This window comes from Stegodyphus dumicola, chromosome 1, assembly GCF_044657685.1.
Source record: "Stegodyphus dumicola isolate Sdum_Otavi_A_Nest chromosome 1, ASM4465768v1".
In the NCBI taxonomy this organism is placed as follows: domain Eukaryota; kingdom Metazoa; phylum Arthropoda; class Arachnida; order Araneae; family Eresidae; genus Stegodyphus; species Stegodyphus dumicola.
In genome coordinates, this window is record NC_140768.1 from 220,518,413 (window position 1) to 220,540,954 (window position 22,542).

Here is a 22,542-nt window from a genome sequence, read left to right on the forward strand (position 1 = left end):
TTTTTGTTGATAATAACTTCCAGGCTTATCAGTACCTCCTTTTGAGTGGAGGGTATGCAAATATAGTACCCAATTTAAATTACTTTGTGATTGTAATAATATTGTGGTATTAAATAAGTGATTATAATTACGATTTAGGTAATTGCATTGTAATTATATTATATTGTATCTGTGAACTCTTAATTTCATTACTTTATGCAATTATGTTGTAAGTGCATAATCTAATTGCAATAATATAATCTATTCGCAATTACAAAATAATTATAAATGCAGTTACATCTTAAATAGAGGCCATTTTAATACTTTTAAATTTTCGCAAGATAACTTCCCATTAAGGTTCATTTGGAGGAAACTATGCAAATACTAAAAAAGAAGTTATGCTAAATTTACATATTTTGTACAGTACTTTCTTGTTATAATGCTGTTCAATATATTTTCAATACTTTTGTAAATTTAACGACATTCTTTGCAATCACTGTGGTGCTTTAAAAAGAAGTTTCTTAGTTATGCTTTCTAATAAGAATGGGTTTAAAATTAAGTATTATGTATAATAACTAGCAGTTAAAAAAACTTGACTGCATGAAAATGCTGTTGCTGTGTAAAATAAAAAATAAGTTTTCTTTTATGCTTTGAAATGAATTACATGTGGTTAAGTCGTCCTTTGGACAGGTTTTATCTAAATTATTAGTATAAAATATATAAACTATGAATTATTTTGTAACATAACTCAAATTACAAAATTCATTCTATATACGTTCAAAGTTATTATCTTTTATGGAATAACTGTTTTTTAATTTAGGTAAAAATTGGATTTTTAGAAGTATTACAAATACAATGCAACACAAAGGTGATCTGATTGAAGAGGAAGGACTTTTTATTACGGTTTCTAGTTCGTATTTATATTACATTTGATGAAAAGCATCCAAAACACAGAATGCTGTACTTTCTTCTTCCATATATGTTATGAAATATTTCACACATTTAAAAGAAAGTGTTTCTTCAGAATCTTGCACAATTATTTCCATATACCTCAGACTTAAATGACAACATATTCTTAAGTTATTTTTTTAGTATGAATTTACAGTGCTTTTATGCAAATTTTTGTTAAAATGTCATTAAGATAAATTTATTTGCACACTCTACTCTTTAACTATTTTCCCATTTGACACTATTGAAAGTTTTTATTCATATCTTATTTATTTTAGTCTGCTAACGAAACCGAAACATCTAAAGAATAAGTTATTTTGAATATGTTTACAAAATATACGCGAAATTTTTATTTAAGTGAAAACGTCTATATACTATTCGAGAATTAATAAATTATCCGAAAAGTTTATATGCTGAATGCCGCGCGTCTATAAAATAAATCTTTAAAAAAACAGCAGACATTCAGCTAGCGTGTGCGATAAACGCGCCAAAATTGGCAGCGCGTTCACTCCCTCGCCAAGAGAGAAAAGTTGGTGATTCAGCCTGGTTTAGAGGAGCCTTAGGTTAGTCTATTTCTTTATAAGGTCCATGGCTCCGCCTTAACAACTTTGTTTACGCAACGTATTCTGAGATTTTACTGGCGATTTGCAAAAAATTGCCAAGCAGTGGGCTAAAGCACATTTTCACCCAAAATATTTATACATATAAAACCGTATTTTAGCAATACTTTTGCACTACGAAAGTAAATAAAAATGTGTTATTCAAATATATTTTTATCTGGTTAGCATACTTTTAGCTTTTTGCTTAAGCTTGCTATTAAATATATAAGGAGTTTTTCAACTTAGGACCATGATATCAAAATATTTATGCATTTGAAAAGATATAAAATTTTAGTTTAGCAATGCTTTTGCACTACAAAAGTAAGTAAAAGGGTGTTTTCCAAATATCCGAAGAATATCCCAAATAACTTTTATCTGGTTAGTATGCTTTGAGCTATGATTTCGCCTTTCTTTTTTGTGTTGCTCTTTCGGATTTCGTAACAAGAATGGCAACACAAAGAGTTTGTTTCGCGATTGCCGGTGGACTCTCACAGTAAAAAAATTGAAAGCATACCATTTTGTGGAATATTTTTGCTCCTTTTAGGTACCATCATTTTAATTGCATTTTAATTATGTATTTATTTATTTCCATTTGTTAAATATGGTGTTTTTGCTTTAGGTTTTACTAACAACATAAATGATTTCATTTAGTGTGTATGAATACGTGATACTTCGATATTAAATGTGTAATGTCTCAAAGTAATCGTGCACTAATACTTTTCCTAAAAATAACCCAATTAAATTATTAAGTTATTTGCATTTGTAAATTCTTAGATTTCAGACTTATGTAATATAAGTAAAGGATATATAAGTCGTATAATACATGTTAGATTGTGGAATATTGCTCACAAAATGTAACTGAACACTTTCACAAATATATATAGGCAATACACGTATTTTTAAAAATTGATCCTTTCTTGATTATGTCATCTCTACTTTTTAGTAGAGTTTAATTTCACTGGCATTGAGTTACCTCAATTATTTCTGGTTGTTTTTGACTTGATATTACTTCATACTCAACTTGTAATTAAATTCAGCTATTATTTAAAGCACTGTTTTTGGATTTTAAATTCCATACTTTATCAAACGTGTTTCCTCGAATTTAAATCAGGATATTGAGATGATATTTTGGTATTTCGAGGAAAGGTATTGTCTTTTTAGGATTTAGAGTTAATTTGCAAGTTAGGTGTTCTTGCTGATAATTTCAGAATTCAGCACTTGTTAAAGTGGACATTCCTGTAATTGGTAAAATCATTTTGACTGTCTTAACTTTTAATTTTCAAACATCGAAAAAGGCTTCTACAGTGAATACCTTAACAAGGAAATGTTGTAAATTCATTTCCAGATATCTGATTGGCTAGACTTAGGATTACGGTCCAATCCCCAAATGAAACGAAATCGCGCCAAATCTGGTAACCTCTTGGCGTCACAAAAATTGTTAGGGTTTAAGGTTACAGTTTGGCTAGACTTAGGATTACGGTCCAATCCCCAAATGAAACGAAATCGCGCCAAATCTGGTAACCTCTTGGCATCACAAAAATTGTTAGGGTTTAAGGTTACAGTTTATAATATTTAAGCTTGCCTTTTGAATTTTCGTCATTTCACTGTGCTTCTCGTGGATTGTGTTCTGTTGTTAAAATTAAGTTCTTTTTTTTTTTTTTTTTTTTTTTTGGTTTTCTGTGTAGTATGAAGTAACTGTTTTTATCAAAGATGTTCAGTAGCTTTCATTAGAAAATTTAATAGTGCAGAATCGTCCACTGCATGACGCGTTTTTAAGAATTGCACATACTCGGTATCCATGTACACATCAACCTATTTTCACTTAAAAAAAAATCCAAGAATTGCACAAAAATGGCACTGCGCACTTCTTTGACTTTATCTATGTACACATCGACCTATTTTCACATAAAAAGTAAAAGAAAATTGACAAAAATCCAATTGTTTTTACCCTTGTAAAAAGCGCCAAACTAATAAGGGGGCGATTCTGCACTTTACCGAATTTAATTTTACTGAAGTATACAGAATTCTTCCTCATAGATATTTTAAGAAAGAAAAATCTTAAAGTAAATTGTTGTCCATTAAATTCATATTTTATGCTTATTGTTTTCCATTACATTCATGTTTTATGCTTTCTGATGATACTTAGCATTCTGTTATTTTAATAGGTATTTTCTGATTATCTACACACCCATCGAAAAGCTCCGAATTCACTGACATGCAGTTTTTCATCAGTTTGATGCATGACAGGCAATAGTTATTTTCAGTTGTGCAGTAAAAATTCCATACTTGAGCAATCAATTAATAAAACTGGGTACTTTCCCATTTCGATGGCACAGGCAATAAAGTTGCAAAAAGTTATACAGCTGACACCAAACAGAATGTCACTGCTGGTAAATTTTTACACTACATTTTCAAAACAAATGCCAGCCAATTTTTTTACTCAGATTGATCGTTTCTTTCAATACTGCCAGACAGTTGCGTAGAATTTTTACCAGATATTTCAATTTTATGCCTTAAGGCAGGGGTGGGCAGACTTTTCCAGGGTACAGGCTACTTCTAATTTTGCAATGTGTTGTGGTCCACTCCATGGCATAGGTGTGATGAGCTGAAAAAAAATCTGCAATATTTATTTTAACTTAATAATAACTATGGAATATGTACTTACCTGTCTAACCCTACCTAGAAAAACTTACTCTTTTGAAACCGCATTTAAAGAAAAGCACAAGATACAAACATAATATTAATGGCCACAAATACAAGGTCTGGCTGTTAATTTCCATGACTGACATAACTGTAGGAGAACGAAAAGTCTGAAAATGGCGCTAATGATTGCATATTGAAGAGCGTTTTCTTGCACATGTGCAGTGCAGTCGGCGCCATTCTGAAGTAAGTGGCTCTTGTGTAAAGGTGCATCAAACGTAGCTCTTAAATTCCTATTGTTGAAGTTAAAATGGAGCAAAGAATTAGCATTAAATTGTGCTTCAAATTGGGCAAGACAGCTGCGGAAACCAACAAAACGTTAAAACAAGTTTACGGCAATATCCCGCTCAAGAACTTTTGAATGGTTTAAATGCTTTTGGGAGGGGTGCGAAAGCATCGAAGATGATCCACACACAGGTCGGCCGGAGTTCGTATGCACGCCAAAAGCAATTGAAAAAGTTCGCGATATGGTGAAATGTGATCTTTGATTGACTATTCGAGTACTCATCAATGAATTCAACATGGACAAAGACGGTTTGGCAAATTTTGAAGCAAGACCTAGGCAAACGCAAGATTTGTTCCAGATTCGTTCCTCACCATTTAAGGGACGAACAAAAGCAATTGAGACTGGACGCATGTGGCGAACTTATCGACAACGCTGATGCTGATCCTGCGTTCCTGGATAGGATAGTCACGGGAGATGAGTCTTGGTGTTATCAATATGTCCCTGAAACCAAGCGTCAAAGCTGTGAATGGCGGTCTCCAAGTTCACCAAGGCAGAAAAAATTCCCAAATTCATGTTAATCACTTTCTTTTCTTTGATTGTGATGGACTTATTCATCATGAATTTCTTCCTCCTAACATGACTATCAATGGACAGTTCTACAGAGAAGTTCTTGACCGACTTTGAAAACGAATTCATAGAGAGAGGCCTCATTTTCAACAAAATGGGAGTTGGCTGCTGCTTCATGACAATGTCCGCCCACACATTACATTGCCTGTGAGGCGATTCTTAGCTCAGCATGGTGTCGTTGAAATGCAGCATCCACCATACTCTCCAGACCTATCACCCGCAGACTTTTTCCTGTTTCCTAAGCTGAAAAATTCGCTGAAGCAAACAAGATTTCAGGATGTCAAAGTCGCCAAGAAAACTGTAACGTCACTATTAAAGAGCATTCCAAAAGAGGACTTTGAAACTTCTTTCCGAAATTTGTACAGCCGAGCACAGACATGCATTACGGCTGATGGGGATTACTTTGAATCATATTAAATGGCTATGTGTTTAACCTTTTTTTCTTCTTAGTTATTCCATGAGTCCTGGAAATTAATAGCCGGACCTTCTATAATAATTTCAAATTATGCATTTCCTATCAAACAATTCAAAATACATTAAAAAATGAATCACTTTCAACTAAAGTTAGTTCTCGTAGTTATAGTTAGTAGAAGACTTACTCTGCGTACTGTCCAGCAGTCTTTAATATCTCGGTATTGTAATGTATTTTGCAGTAATTTACAAAACAGACAATCTTCTTAGTAGAACATAAATTTTATTTCTAGTTCACGGTGATAGACAAATTTTATACAATTTTTAAGTGGCAAAATTTGCATACTACTCCTAGCTGGTAAAATCTTTAGAATCTTCTCTTTTAAAACAATATCTCACATTGCTGATGTTTTAATACAAATATGGCATTGCCACTTCAACAGTAATTATATTTATTTATTAAATAACAATATAATACAACCTCTTCCCCCTCCAGATAAACTTTAATTTATATTTTTATAAATTAAAGTTTACGGTCTTTTTTTTTTTTTTTTTTTTTCCAAAACAACAATATCAGCACAATACAAAATTGAAATACAGGATATAACATAATAACATACACTGAGGAAGAGAAGAAGGAACAAAATATTTTTTTATCTATATAGAGAAACAAATTATTTAATCAGGCCAGGGAGTACGACTTAATGCGTCTACATTGTTATGGTTTTTACCACTTCGATGAACGATCGTGTAATTGTAAGGTTGTAGTAGTAGTGCCCATCTCATAAGTCGTGGATTTATACTCACATTATTTTTGAGCCAAACTAAGGGATTATGATTGGTCATGATGAGGAATTTAGTATGCCCGTCTAAATAACATTGGAGTTTCTTTACAGCAAATATTATAGCGGCGCATTCCTTTTCTGTGGTACAGTACTTTTTTTCAGTTTCTGTAAACTTCTTACTGAGGTATAATACTGGATGTTCATTGTCTCGTTCATCTTTTTGAGCTAAAATGACACCCATACCAGAGTTTGAAGCATCAGTTTGCAAAATAAACTCCTTATTGAAATCAGGTGCATGTAGTATAGGCCTTTGAGACAGTTTCTCCTTTAGCTCTTCAAATGTTTTTGTGCACTCTTCTGTCCAATTTATTTTCCCTTTCTACGCAGTAACGGAGCCAAATTACTGGGGGAATCAAATGCGCATGCGTAAAGCCTACGAGAAAAACATTGTCGGTGGTTTTGAGGTCCGGATTTTAGATCATTCCGGATAATCGAAGTCCGGATTTCAGACTATCTACTGAACACTTCTTCCAACAATCTACTAGCCGAATTACACTTATGCTAGAAATTTTATCTAACAAAACTGCTTAATCATGACAAATATTCACTGCAAAATTGGGAAAAAGTGCACAATACCATACTCCTTACGCGTTTTTCAAAATAACACATACACATAAACCATGTACACGCCGACTTATTTTTACTTAAAAAAACATCCCAGAATTACACAAAAATGGCATTGCGCACACTCTTCACTATATCCATGTACACTGCTTTTTTCTCATAAATTAGAAAAATTTCACGAAAATACATGACAATTTTCTGAATCTTTAAACCCGGTAAAAAGAACATATATGAAATTACCTGATCGCAAAAAAGTATATACCCTTTCCAAATATGAGCATTTCCACATCTAAAATAAATAAAATATCCAAAAACTTTTACCTCTAAATCATCTATTATATTATACACGTCACCAACGAATTCATACCGCAAGCATTACAGTTACTTAGTGTCAAATATTTAAATTATTTCCATGCACAATTACTTCAACTTAAATGTATACCAAATTCCTACAAACATAAAATTCACAAAATAACTATCATTTAATTAAAATATCACTAAACCATGTACACGTCGACTTATTTTTACTTAAAAAAAATCCCAGAATTGCACAAAAATGGCATTGTGCACACTCTTCACTATATCCATGTACACTTTTTTCTCATAAATTAGAAAAATTTCACGAAAATGCATAACAATTTTCTGAATCTTTAAACCCGGTAAAAAGAACATATATGAAATTATCTGATCGCGAAAAAGTATATACCCTTTCCAAATATGAACATTTCCCCGTATAAAATAAAATATCCAAAAACTTTTACCTCTACATTATCTATTATATTACAAACGTCACTAACTAATTCATACCGCAAACATTACAAATGGTTACAAATACTTAGTGTCAACTATTTAAATTATTTCCATGCACGTTTACGCAAATTACTTTACTTCCACCTTACATTTAGAACAATGCATAAAAATAACATCCTCAAATAATTAAAAATACTAACTTACCTATTCTTCTTCAGAATCTTGATTACGTGTCCGATAAACTTTTCTTATTTCTGTTTCAGGATCTTTAAAATCATACTTATAGTTCACACCAAGGTACCAGGTAAAATAAATAACTTAATAAAACATCTTTACTTCTGGAAAAAAAAAAAAATCCTTCTGGATTTATTTAAAGGAATAGAACGTATTAAAATTAAAAAACTTCTTACAGGAATCGATTTAGGCAACTTGAAACCCAGTCAATTATTACAAAAATTAAAATCTGTTGCAACATCGTATGTGTCCGATGTTTATTGGGATCTCTAGCAGAAAGTAGAGAAATTTATAATTTGCAGTCTAAATAAAGCCACAATCCAGCTGAATTTTGACACATGCTGGTGCGAATTTTTCCTTCTCATACAAGCCATAACTTGATTTTTACACAAACAACTAGTGTTTAAATGTGCTTTCCAAATGAGAAACCCAGTCCGATGTTGCGGCCGAGCGATAAAGTCGCTGAACACTGGTTGTTCGGTCCGAGGTTCGAATCCCGCGAACAGGCTGGCTGCATGGGCGTTTTCGTGGTTTTCCCCATGTGTAACGTGTATATGAGCCAGTTTCCCTTAGAAAGTCCTCCACGAAGGCATCCTTCCCCTTAGGCAGATAGCCCTCGAGGCTTTGCCATAATCACACACGCACCAGTCCGATGTTACCGGCTCAATGAAATTTGCCCATACAGGCACGTAATGTTTAAATGTCTGGACAGGTTGTGAGAAACTCACTATACGAGCTTTCCATTTATACACTGTTTACGTGCAATATTCTTTGTGCCATATTCTGGAATTCTAAGCATTTGCATATCCCAGCATGCAGTACCTTTCATGCAAATTTGGCATTTGTTATATGCTGCTTTTGTGGTGTTGTAACTTTAATGGCCAGCAGTGTATTTATATAGTAATTCTTCAAAAAATATGATGGTCAGGACTGACTGACAGTAGGAGATATTAGGCTTACACCAAGGAACTCTTAATTATTATGTAGTTCTTACTATTCAAAACTCAAGGTTTGTAACAAAAGCTATTCAAATTAATTATTCATCTGTTGCACCTGTTTGAGAAGAAAGAAGTAAGTAGAGGAATTATAAACTGCAGTCTAAATAAGTCATAATTGTCAAGGCCAAAAGGTGATAAGCAGATTTTTGAAAGAAATTTCATAGGTTCTGGAAAGTTGATTTTTTACAAAATCTGTTTCTGAATATTTAATTCAATATATCAGTAGTGGGATTCAAATAAGAGAACCAGTTCACTGCTTAACTTTTAACTGTTTACTCCTCAAATTAAATTTATTTAGAAAGCAGTTCCGCTGAAAAGGTTTATTCTCATGCGTGGATATCACCCTGTTAAAATTTGAAGTTGGTTTAATATTTTCTCGGATAAATAGTAGTTGATATATTTCATGAATGATTCCGTTAAGATCGCTTTATTATTTTAGTCACATGATGTATTGAAAACATACTCAAATGAGACTTCAAGTCTTTTATCTCATGTTCTAGTATGCTATCTGTCGTCTAAATTAAAGTTTGTTAGGATGTTGAAAAATGCCTGTGGCATACCATGTGTATTTTGTGACTGTCATAAATGATAATGCAGTAGCTTAGAAAATTTTGTGTGGCAGTGGTTTTTTAAGCTGTAAAATTATGATAAATAAAATTTCAAGCATAAATATAACAAAATAACTTTGATTTGGAATCGGCAAAGTCATCTTTGCAAATGTGGGGTATAAAAGTTTCTGCATAGTTTTCTATATACTAGGAAAGTTATAGTCTAGTAGGAAATCTTAGGCTCACTTTAAATAGCTGAGACTAGCAATTTTATTACTGGCATAAGAAAGTAAAAATAAATAAAAAATAATAATGAAAATGTATGGTAAAGTACTTTGCAAAATGTATGAACTAAATTCCAAATCATTAAATTATTGAATCATACTTTCCAAAGGAAAGAGTTCAAAATATCTCTGATTTTTTGCAGTTTGACGATGCGTTATTTTGATTTAAAAAGGGAAGGTGACCAAGAAACGTCTCAGGTGACTCTTTTTATTCCAAGATCTTGTATTTTTTTAAATAAGATTTTGCTCTTTCTATAAATATTTTCAATTATTTTAAACGAACGTTAAAAGGTTATGTTACATGTACATGATATGTATTAAGTAGTGTGATTTCTGTTATGATTTTTGTCTGTTACAGTAAAATGTTACTTATGAATTAACTGATGCTTGTGATTTTTGTGTTAGTATACTAGTAATGGTATGTCTTTATTATCATTGATAATTTACTGATAAATGTCTCATAGCCATTATGACTGTATAGTTATAGCTATTTTCTATTAACTACATAGTTAATTTTATTCAGGATTGTGTTTCTTCCTGTGTGTGTTTCAACAGTAAGCAGTGCACACATGAAACTACTAAAGGAGAAAATTTTATTAATAGAAGCTTAACTTTTTTTAAAATAAATGTTTTATTTTTTCTACAATAAAATGCAAAGTAATTAAATAATTGTCCTTAAAACATTCAGTGATAAGTAAGGTAGGTTTCTTAAATCATTTGCTGGTATAATATTTCATTCCATTTTTTCCCTCAGATTTGTTGAACTTATCATTATAATTTACTATTTAATAAAGTAATTTATTTTTTTGATTTACATTAAGTTTTTAGGTACATTTCAGTATTTAAAATATGACCCAACTTAACAATATGTAGAATGCTCATGTAACAACTATTAAGTCTTGAGATTGATTAAAAATCAGACGGTTTCAACAGTGCTAAAGACTTAACTAATTAAACTTGATTTTGACAAACAAAAAATATTCAGATTTTCCAGAATTCTACATTTTTTAACTATAATGGAAATTTAGCAGTATATTCTTTTCTTTGTAGATTTTTGCTTAATTTGTAGTTTCAATTACTATATGAATGTTTTTAAAATGTTGAAATTATATTTGGTTGATTTTTAGTTTTTCAGAATGAGAGGAGGTGCACGTGGTGGTCGATCATCTCGGGGTGGTAGATCTGGTCCCTATAAACCAAAAGTTTTCATTCCTCGAGTGCCATTTGATATCTATGTTGTAAGTTTGTCCATTTATTAAAAAAGTCTCTTTATTATATACTTGTCATTTACAAATTTTAAGCAGATTTTAAAGGAAATTTGGTGTGTATCAGTTATTCTGTCTCGCATTTGCTTCGGAACAATTTCTTTTTTGCCAAGAAACAATGTAATGTGCCAGAAGTAAAAATAGATAACAAAGTAATTTGGAAAACATAATTTTCTTCAAAACAAAAAATATTGCATACTGTACAAAAGATAAAATCTGAATTAAAAATTCTTGTAAAACGTAAATTTTTGCTGTTGCATGTATATGGTTGTATAAAATGGGAAAAGCATGCTGAAAGGTTATTTCCAAATAGTGGAATTCTGATGGAACTAATTCCATCAGAATTTATTGCAAAATAAGCAGACGTTTTGATCAAAAATCTGAAAAGAGAACTGTAAATCTTTAATCATAGACAAAGTGCCCAGACACTCAGTAATATTTACAGATTGTTGGAAAGAATATTCATCACAATAGGTAAGGGTTTCTAAAATTTATCTGAATATGTTTTTTCCTCCAAAAGCATTGTTAGTGTGCCAATTAATTGTTACCCAGAAAATGTGAGCCAGGATAGTCAAGAATTAAAATATTCTAATATCCTTTTTTATATAAAAAATATGGAAATTATTCAAAAATTTATATAAAACAAAATATGTGAATATTTTTGCAGTGTGAATCATTTTTCCCACGAGTGAAACTTGCTCCTGATGACAACACATTAACTCAGGTGAGAAAATATTTTATATCATTTACATTTTACATTGATGTTGGCCAACTTCCACATATGAGGGTCAGTTTAAGATTTCTGTTGAACATACATTTTATTTAGCCTATGTTATTTAAATAAATCCTAACAAATATAATATGTACATATCGATTATGTCCATCTCTATCTACTTTCCTTATAAAATACTAATTTAGTTGTCAGTAATAGAATAAAAATTAAAATGTGACACCAGAAATTGTTAATTTAATCTTTGTTAATAATGAATATGTTTTACAAATCTTGCCATATGCCATAGTAAATAATATTGTTGCTTGCATGTGGCCTCTTTTTTTTTAATAATTTTTAAATGGTAATTCTTTATTGATTTACTTTTATATAAATTAATTGAGCAAGAATGTAACTTAGCACAACAGACTGTGTTTATTAAATGTAAATGACATGAAATCTGATTAGGGATAGAAATGGCAATTCTAATAATGACCATTATGAAAAGAATCACTGTTTTATTAATTCTAAAATATATATTAGAAAAATACAGAAATTTACAAATAAGATTGCATGTAATTATTACATTCAACAGTTGTGCAATAACTCATTCATAGTAGCAGTTGTTAGAATTGCTAAGATGAGCTCTTGACATTAGAAGATGAGGAAAGGCATGTTCAAACCTTTAAAACAATATCTGCTACATAAAACCTTTTTACTTTCTTGTATGGAGTAAAGGAAAATTGCAAAAAATTTCGGTTTTCTTATTTCAACGAAAATATTTATTTTGGCTTCTCCATTTATTTATTATTTTTTTTCATGATATCTGTACATAAGGGTAGAACAGAAGACTATATTTTCCAAAATGAATTCACAAGGTATTTTTTCGAGACGTCTGTATATAGTATGTATGCATATCATATATCTCAGTGATTAACCATAGAACATTTAAATTTTTTATAACATGAAGTTGTGCACCTCCCCCCTTTTTTGTTGCAGTCAGCCACATCAAACGTGTGTGAATTTATTGTTCTTATGCTCCAGTTGAGGTTTTTATACCTTTATTTAATTTGTATATAAAGGTTGTAGAATTATCAATAATTTAAAAGTTTAGGTAGCACTAGGCCTAGTGAAACTGCCATTTGTTTACATTTGAAAATCTTAGTAGAATAGTGAGTTAAATCAGTTATTTACAGTTATTTTTACTGCAGTGTGTTTTTCCTTAGTGGGATAAAAAGGTAACTTTAAATTTTGTGCACCAAAAATTTTATCTTCCTATCGTGAGGCTGAATTGCTTGTTTTTGCATAGAAAGCCTTAATTGAAGGGGGGGGGAAAACTGTATTTAGTACTACTGTATTTAAACTGTATTGTAAGTTTTAGTTTTTCTGTATTTTACAGTATTATTTTTGTTTTGAGTTTTTATGTATTTTTGCCATGCTGCAAAGTGAGAAAACTGTATTGATTGAATAAGAAATATATCTCTAATGAGATTTGAGGAAGTAAGTTTAAATGAAGTGCAGCAAAAAATGTGTATAATTTAATAGGCTGTACTAGGGAGTCATATTGTGTGCACATCAGTTTTTTTTTAATGAAATAATTTCATTCTAGTGCTATTTTGGTAAATAATAGTAATAAACAATTTCATGTTTTGGTTCTCCAAACCAGGTTTTTCATTATGTATGGCACTTTGTCTTGGAAGAATTTGATCATGAGATTTTTGTCACTTAGCAGCTGCCAGACCTTATAATCCATATTATTTTTTTTTAAATAACACTTTAGCAAAAGGAGAAATTGAAAATGTTGAGAACAAAATTACTGGATCAGTATTAATTCTTCCCCATTTTCTCATAAGTACATCATTGCATACCTACCCACAATGTAAAATAAGCATTTATAAGCATATAATACATTTAGCTTACTTTACGACTTGTGCACTTTAGGATGGTTATTAGAGTATAATATATGTGCTTTTAATTTAGAGATAGTTCTCTGAAGACAATATTTTTATAAACTATTTCATTTCAAAATTAAATTTACTTTTTTATGTTATTTAATTCTCTGCATAAAATGTTCCCTGATGTTATATTTTTGATGCCTTTGAAGGTCCAAATTTTTTTTTTTTTTTTAAACTCTTTTATCGTAGCCTATGATCCAACTTATTATTTTAATTCAGAATTTTTTTGAAAAAAATACTTGATTGTAAAATTTTTTGAAAAAGTTTTGAACTTCATTTATAAAATTCCTTATCTTAAATTAAAAATCTATGAAATTGCAAGATGGAATATATGGTCAAGTTTAGAAAGATATAAATATTTCAAGAAATGTAATAAAGTAATGTAATGAAGGTGTAAATGTTTTCTGAGTGAGTAATTTGCATAGTTTTTCATTTAATAATCAATATTTTGTAACTTAAGGAATATCTGATCTTTGTGTAAGAAAGTTTTATAATTCATGCTATTTATGCAAAAATATTTATTTTGTGTGAATATGATGATAAGTATGGCAATATGAACACATAACTTATTCTAAATAGGTATTTAACTTGTAATTTTAAATGTGTTTATACTTTAATGATTTATTTTATGTTTTAATGCATGTGGTTATATTAATTGTATAGAAAATATGAATTTTTTTATGTGTTTGTTCATTAATTTTTAATATTATCTCATGCTGTATGTAATTGTTTTAGGCACTTTTGAAAAGAAATCAGGATTTGACCTCAACTCCTGCAGAACAAACAGCTGTTTTAAATCTTGTAACAAAAATTCAGACTGTTCTAGATAATCTTGCATTATCTCCTGGCAATTTTGATGCTTGCGTAAGTTCTTTTTTTTAGGCTGACAGTATTTTTGTCATACTTGATGATCCTCACTAGAAAAGTAAATATATTATGTTAAAATAATTTAAAGTAGTTAGGTGTATTCATGATATTTTGAAAGTTAGACTGCAGTATGAACCATTTTTAGCAAGAGTTAATGCTTTGAATTTTCATTGTTGTAGTTTGTTATCTTAACTATGCTTCCTATATTATGTCATTGTTTTTAGTGGTATGCGTGAAGTTTCTGTGTATGATTATTACACATGTATAAAGCTGTAATTTTGATCGTGCTTGGAAATTTTTTTCTCTTTCATTGAAAATTTTCTTTTTGATGGAGAGGGCAGGTTTCTGATTACAGGTATTTTTTACATTTTCGAATACATCCAATGTATTCCCTAATTCACAGAGAGAATTAATTCCATTTGATCTGGTCATCTTTAAAGTAATCTTTATATTCTAAAAAGGTTAACTTTTTTATTTTGTCAATAGTAATTAGATATTTCAACTGATTAAAATTATTCATATTTATTTCTAAATGTCATTCCTGAGAGAAGTTTCTATGCTCAGAGTAAAAAATCACACCACTGGGTATCGAGTTATGGTGCTGTTGAAAGTTTTCTAATTTAAATCTAAACTTAAATCTTTTTGGCTGCATATTCATGATGAGTCTTTAGTTTTGAAATTTCTCTTCTGATTATCTTGGAATTAATTTTGCAATGCCAGTTGGTAATATTCCAGTTAAATGCTTTCCCTTTCGTGGTAAGTGCTGTAAAAATTTGGTACTTTCTAATTATCTGCACTCCCACTGAAAAGTCATGAAAAAGCGTTTGTGAGGCAATGCAGTTTGTCCTCAAAATAGTTACATAACAATTCATGAAGTCACCTAAATGTATTTATGTGGCAACCTTGATATAAGCGTAGCACATCATTTTTGGTTTGTGCACAGGGTCAGGTTTCATGGATGCTCAGTTTATGCAATTCTCTGATAGTTTCTTAAGCAAAAACAGATTGCTGTGCAAATGCAGTCACAAATACTCCCCAAAGTAGAACAGAAAGGATTCATGCAGTTTTTTAATTCATGAGTGCATTGTGGAAAAAAAAAATGCCAGAAATGCACAGGTTCGGTCTGTGAGACCCATTATACTTTATCTTAGATATATTGTACTGATGTCATTTTTAAATTAGAATACTGTCATCTTCTTAGTTAAACATATTTATGACTAAAATTCTAAAATAGATCAACAAAATAAATTTTTGTTTTTGTGAACTGTTTTTATGATAAAGGACTTTTTAGTCTTCTTTTTAAACATTATAGTGAACTTAACACTAAACAAAATAGTTAAAATATAATAAGCATTGATAAAGGTATTTTCTCTTGTTGATGAATAGTTGACTCAAAACGATGATTCATATATCATTTTTACATTCATTACAAAAATGAAGAAGAAGAAATCAGCATGCTCTAAACAAAGATATTTTTTGCTGTCCTCACACATGTTGAGTTTTTCTGTCCTTACAATATGCACATTGGCCCTTTTTTTCCTGTTTCATTTCGATGTTCCATTTCTACAACTATTCCTAACAATTTTTTCTGCAGCAATATAAATTGGAATGATTATTGACATTGCTTTCTCTTTTATATGGGTAGGGCATAAAAATGATCATTGACCAACGTTTCGTGTTTCTAGCAACATTATAAAATGCCACTTCCTCTTTGACACAGTCAACACTACCTTTTATGTTATTATGAAAAGTTATGATTTCAGGTTTCTTTTTGTCATCCATACTTTTGTCAATTTTGCCATCATGATGCATGGATGATAAGAGGATTACTCTTTTACTCCACTCCAGATGAACCTAAAGCCATATCATCTTGGAATCCAAACAAACTCAAATGCTCAACGGATTGCCTTCAGACAGTGAATCTGATATGGATCCTGATAAATGTGCAAAACATGCAATGTTGGGTTGTGCTTTTTTAAAGGTGGTATCTCTTGCTTTGAAAAGTAATACCATAAAAAAAAATAGAAGAAAGTGTAAACATGAAATGTAAATATATAGCCAAGTTACCTTTTCTTTTTTCATTTATATGCATATATTCATTTATATGCAAACATGAAATGTAAATATATAGCCAAGTTACCTTTTCTTTTTTCATTTATATGCATGTAATTACATGATGTAACCAAGAAGAGCTTTTTGAGGGGGTGTAGAGTAGCAGGCCTTCGTGTTGCGCACTCTGTGTAATGCTAAATACGCTTCAGTAATCAGAATCTAGTGTTTTTAATCATATGCAAAATCTTTTGTTCTATTGCGTGCTTCCCAGCGATACTCACTTCGTTGCTCTGATCAAAGCTCTATTCATTCAGTGAGCCCACTTTGAGCACACCCACAGAATTTATCTTTACAAAATTTTACCTGTGTACTCCGTAGGCCAATTGGTTGTTGAAATTCTAACATTAAAAGGTAGCGTGCCAGGAAGGGTTAAGTGAGGGAAGTTGTCATGAGTGGTTTCAAAAGTGTAAGAATGGTGAATTTGATCTCGAAGGCAAAGAATGGGGCGGAAGGCTGAAATTATATGAAGGCACGGAATTGAAAGCATTATTGAATGAAGATTCTTGCCAAATGCAAAAAAATTTGCACTTACATTAGGAATTACTCAACAAGCTATTCCACATCTTTTAAAGTCATTGAGAATGATTCAAAGGCAGGAAAACTGTGTTCTTAGAGCCTGTTGCCCAGCCCATGTTTTGAAAAGGAAAATGAACAAAATAATGAGTACATACGATATTAAATTTTAAAATTGGAATTATTTGTTTGAATTTTAGAGGCTATGACTATTTATGTTGAGGAGCTGAACTTATCTTTTTAAAACAGAAGGAACCGATAAATAATATTTTTATAAAGTACTAAAAATTTAAATGAAATTGAGGTAAAAAAGCATAATAATTATAACAAATAATAAATTTTTCTTTTCTGCAAATATTTAAAAAATGCTATGTAGTAGATTTTCTGTAAATTGAAGACACATGAGATAAATCTCTAGCCCTTTTCTATAATTATGAAAATAATAGTAATTATAATTTAAATTTCTTTAATAGTCCTTGGTGTTGTGGTAAATAAAATGAGCAGAAAGCGCATGTGTAATATATCATAATATGACCAAATTTGAAGAAAAGGAAAACACACAAACCATGTTTCTGATACTGCCTAAACAAGGACAGTAGTAAAGTGACCATATCTGGTCAATCGAAAATACATATGTTCTTAATGCTATACCTCTTTAATGGAGACTATATATTATTTTAGCAGTATTTGGAAACCATGTGTTCACTCTGAACAACCTTAAGAGGAACATGCTATTTTACCTCAAATATGAAAACTAGTTCATTCAGTAGGTTTAGTGGTATCGTACGCAGTTTTATGCAGAAAAATCTTTGTGTCATCATACTGGGACATCACTCCAATATGTTTTCTACTTGAATCTGAAATCCCTGACTGAGATTCTTAAATTATTTCCAACCAAGGAGGTCCTCGGTTAGAAGGTTTGTATAGACATTCCAGTTCTCATTTTACACCCTAGCTAAATGCACTCATACATACATACATACATGCAGGAGTTTCTAAATCCATTTCCGATAACAGAAAAGTACCATCAATGTTACTAGCAAATTAATTATTCACCTATTATGTTTAAAATGTAACTACTGTTTGTCCATTTAATTTTGTTATTAATTCATGTTGTTACAATTTTATTAGTTATGTGAATATATGGAATGTAGAACTATTCTATGATTACGTTCTTAAAAAATTAATTTTGAATAGCAGATCGAAGAAGTTCGTCAAGTTGGCTCTTTCAAAAAAGGAACTATGATGATAGGAAATGCTGTAGCTGATATTGTTACAATCTTGAAAACTCTTCCTACAGGTATGTTATGATATGAAATTACAATTCAAATATACAGTAAGACCCCGCTTAACGTGGGGGATACGTTCCATCAAAGTAGAGCGTAATGCGAAACAGCGCTAAACGAGGCTATCTTTACATGTAAATATTGGGGTTAGGGGAAGATGGCTAGGAAATTGGTTAGGTATTAAATTTAAAAAGTATGTTTTTTTAATAAAAATTAAATTAAACGTTTATTTCTTAAAGCCCAAATTAATACCACATTATTATTTCTTGCAAAAATAAAAACAAAATATAAATAACAAAACGAATATTCTTAAAAAAAACAAATAAAATTTTAAGTCAGTCATATTTAGTTAGCCTTCCGCGTTTTCAGTGTTCTGCCTTTTTGTGACAAAAGCATCTAATGTTGTTTGCCTTTTTCTTTTGCGTTGTTCTCTTAAAAGTTCTTCATAAACGGATAGCATCTCTAACACCACGCCTTACTTTTGAGCTACTGTCAAAATTCGGATCATTTTCAATGAATTGATCCATTATTTCAGTTATGGTAGACAAACTCCTTTTTACGAACGCCATCGAAAGTTCTTTTTGCTCTTCTTCTGAATCACTGCTGTCAACATTTTTGTTTTCTTCTTGTTCAGTTAATTTCTTGAGCTCATCATTAGAAAGACTAGCCGCTGCTTCTTGAATTATTTCTTCGACATCTTCCACATTTACCCCTTCAAAATATGTCTGTACAATACCGCACCAAACAAGAAATACAAGTACACTCTTTCGGATATGTATTTGAAACCTATCGCTGCATAATATTTCGGGGAATCCCCATATGCTGCGAGCGATTTCGTGGAATCCCCGGGTTGAAATAAAAGAGCGCTAAACCGAAACAGCGTTAAGCGGGGTCTTACTGTATATGTAAAGAAAGAAATTGAGAACCAGTTTCCACAAAGACCAAAAATTCAAAGTCAGATAGATAAATTAAAAAAAAAAAAAACTTATAAATGTAGAATTAGAATTCTAAAAATGTTAAAAAAGTAATTAAAATGAACCAAAGCAAAAATAAATAAATAAATAAATAAATAAATAAATAAATAATTTAAAAAAGGACATGAAAGAAGAGGAGTCTGATCAACTCCGACATAACGTCTTGAGGAGGAGGATATACCGAAATTATATTTACTGATAAATTTTCAGCAGCAAAATGCATGAAAATTCTTGAAATAATTTTATATTTTTCTTTGTTAATGTTTTTTGTATTTATATATATTAAACATACACTTACAGTGTAATATATGTAATGCACGTTAAGATGCATTATAGTATGAAGATAATAGCATATTAAATTTTGATATTTTCATTTTTCTTTTAATCTAAATCTAGTCATAATCTGCTTCTTATAAATCTGTAGCTAGTTTTAATAAGCTAGCTGTAAAACCACTGTATTATAGTTAATGATTGTATTTAGATTTTCCTTAAAAATGGACTTTTTGTGTTTTTGTTCAAATAAATTGAGGAACTTAATCATTAAGAAACTAGGAGTTTTAATTCTTGAATGTTTCAGTTGAGGCTGTTCAAGCTCTTGGAAATAAAGTCCTGGATGAAGTTAAGCAAGTTGATCCAAATGAAGGTTAGTTGTTTTAATCTTCTTTTAATATAATTTTTAAAAAAATCTGAAAAAACAAAAAGTGATATTAGAAGATACATGTTTTAAGTGACTCAGAGCATCCCCCTCTTTAGAAATACATGAACATGCTTTTTCCTTTATGCAATTCATCCAGCATATATTTTCTGTTATATCTTTTCCTACTTTGTTTGATAAGTTTTGTTTTATTTATAGTTTGACATATAGATATTAAATTATTCAGAACATGTCTGTATGAAGAAATTATGAAATTTAATATAGTAGCTGTTTAAGAACTTAAAATTTTCACATATCTATAAAATTCACTCTTTATCAGATTTTAAGGAAACATACAAGGAAAATAAAAAAAGAGTTTATTTATTTGACACATAGCTTCAAATTCTTGAGCTGTTTCTGCATCTTTGCTGTCTGCTATTGACATTTGTGTTGCTGTAGCTCAGGATTTGTGAGAAGATCAACGGAAATTTGCCTCTGGCTATTATTAAAACACAGTTAAGTTTCATAAAAATAAAAACACTTTTCTAAGTTTGATTGTGTGATCTTTCTGTATTAAAAGGTAATTAATGGATGAGATATAATTATCAAGAAAGTAGAAAATGTTCCTTTTAAGGAAAGCATATTGGAGATTTAGAAACTTATGTAATTAAATCAAGAGAGTAAAATCTACAAATAAATTATTTGTTTCAATGGGGGATGGAACTTCTAAGATTTATATAATAGAAATATGTGCTCAGTTACTTTAAATTAAACATGAATTAATTTTCTAAGTAAAATTTAAGTGCGAGATAAATTCATAAATTAGAACTATGAAAAATACTAACTTTGGAGAAGCTATGTCTTCAAGATTTTATAAATTGAAAAATCATTTTGTTACTTTCTGGTTTGCAACTGCATGTCATATTGCCAGGTAGTCTGCGTCATGCCATGTGTGCCATGAATCCAAAGAATGTTTTATAGTGGTTGCACATGAAGGTTAAGCAAAAATCTTAATTGCAGCAGTGCAAGTAAACATAGCAAATGATACTATAATTAATTCTAACTTTAGAGAACATTTAAAGCAGATAATTAATAATTGGCGGATATGAATACCTATAAATTAATCATAAATAGCATTTTATTGATCCTGATACCAGCTGCCACATACAAACTTTTCACTCCTATGCAATTAATTTTATGTGAATTCAATTAAGTAGAAATATACAAGTTTATGTGTTAGGTGAATTCCTGTACTAACGAGAAAATTGTTCCGTGTGGATTGGCGAGCTATCTCGGATATTGTCGGCCGAGGAAATTACTACTTGTAGACGGACCTTAAAAACTGAATTTTTTGCCGAGAGTCTTCTGCTTTGCATCTGTTCCCGTTTGTCTGTGGTTGAAATTTGGTGTGGACTTTCACCATGTGTTTATTTTCTAGTTTACTTTTGTTTTATTTAAAGTAAAAGTTATTTTCATGTTTTGCCAAAGTTCTTGACTTTCCTTTAAATGCACCTTCTGACAAGTGTGGAGTCATGTTGCAGTTAAATGCCTCAGTGTCAAATGTGCATTTGCCTGCCACCGAATACAAAGTAACCAAAAAAAATTTTTCTATTTTTGATGTTCCATTTGATGAAGTGCTCACAAAGGGAAGTGGCATGTGCCAGAAAAGTAATGGAGGGTTAGTGTGAATATTCACCTGTCTTTATGCACACACAGCAATCACAGCTTGTGACTGCTGTGTCTACTATTGAAGAGAAATAGAGATATTGAAGCAGCTTGTTTGTGGTTGTTTCAGTATGACTTTTTGGTGGGCTTGTTAGTAATTGCATCAAGTTGTCAAATACGGCAGACATTAGTGGGCAACACAACTGCCAGGCATTGGTTTCAGAAGTTCAGATTGATAGATCTTACTCTTTGTTGTGAATCCCACAGCAGGCAGCTAAAGGTCAAATGTTGAATGGTGAGGCTCTGAAGGCAGCCATACTAGGAGAGTAGTGGAACATGTGATGAGCTTGCTAAATGCTTCTATGTTCTAGAGGAAGCAATCAGATTTCACCTGCACTGCATAGGGAAAGTGTAAAACAAATGGGTACCCCCACACATAGTTTGGCAGCCAACAAGAGCCTTGAGTGATAGTCTGTTAGCATTGCAACATACCCATATTTGGATAAGTGCTTATAAGTGATGAAAGGGGGTCTAATATAACAGTGTGCAATAGCAGCAGTATGAGCCAGCATTAGTTAACTGCAAAGGTATACTGTACATCCACAACAATCTGAGACCATATGTGGAAGGGATGACCAAGGGTACCATTCAGCAACTTGGCTGTTTGATGTGTTCTCCAGACATGGCACCTACAAATTACCACCTGTTCCATTGCTGGACAACTTCTTCCATGAGAAATCCTTCACCAATGAGCTAAACCTTGACACACAATCATAGACTTTTTTGCATACTTAGATAACCCTTAAGTTTTATTGGCAGGGCATTGCACAGCTGCAGGAATGTTAGCAA

At 31.0% G+C, this 22,542-nt stretch overlaps 1 protein-coding gene across 3 annotated transcripts in view; it reads left to right on the top strand.

Moving 5' to 3' along the window:
• Positions 1–1,948: 1,948 nt before the first annotated feature.
• Positions 1,949–22,542, top strand: part of LOC118184554 (interleukin enhancer-binding factor 2 homolog) — a 58,799-nt gene continuing 38,205 nt past the window's right edge. The window contains exons 1-7 of one of the 3 annotated variants that reach the window (XM_085825834.1): positions 1,972–2,070; positions 9,857–9,911; positions 10,841–10,951; positions 11,646–11,702; positions 14,378–14,506; positions 18,332–18,434; positions 19,972–20,037. In XM_085825834.1, coding sequence (XP_085681960.1) covers positions 9,864–9,911; positions 10,841–10,951; positions 11,646–11,702; positions 14,378–14,506; positions 18,332–18,434; positions 19,972–20,037 — 514 coding nt within the window. In that variant the 5' untranslated portion in view covers positions 1,972–2,070; positions 9,857–9,863. Of the gene's footprint in view, positions 2,071–9,856; positions 9,912–10,840; positions 10,952–11,645; positions 11,703–14,377; positions 14,507–18,331; positions 18,435–19,971; positions 20,038–22,542 lie in introns of all 3 variants that reach the window. The other 2 variants (XM_085825839.1, XM_085825844.1) reach the window with 2 other exon arrangements.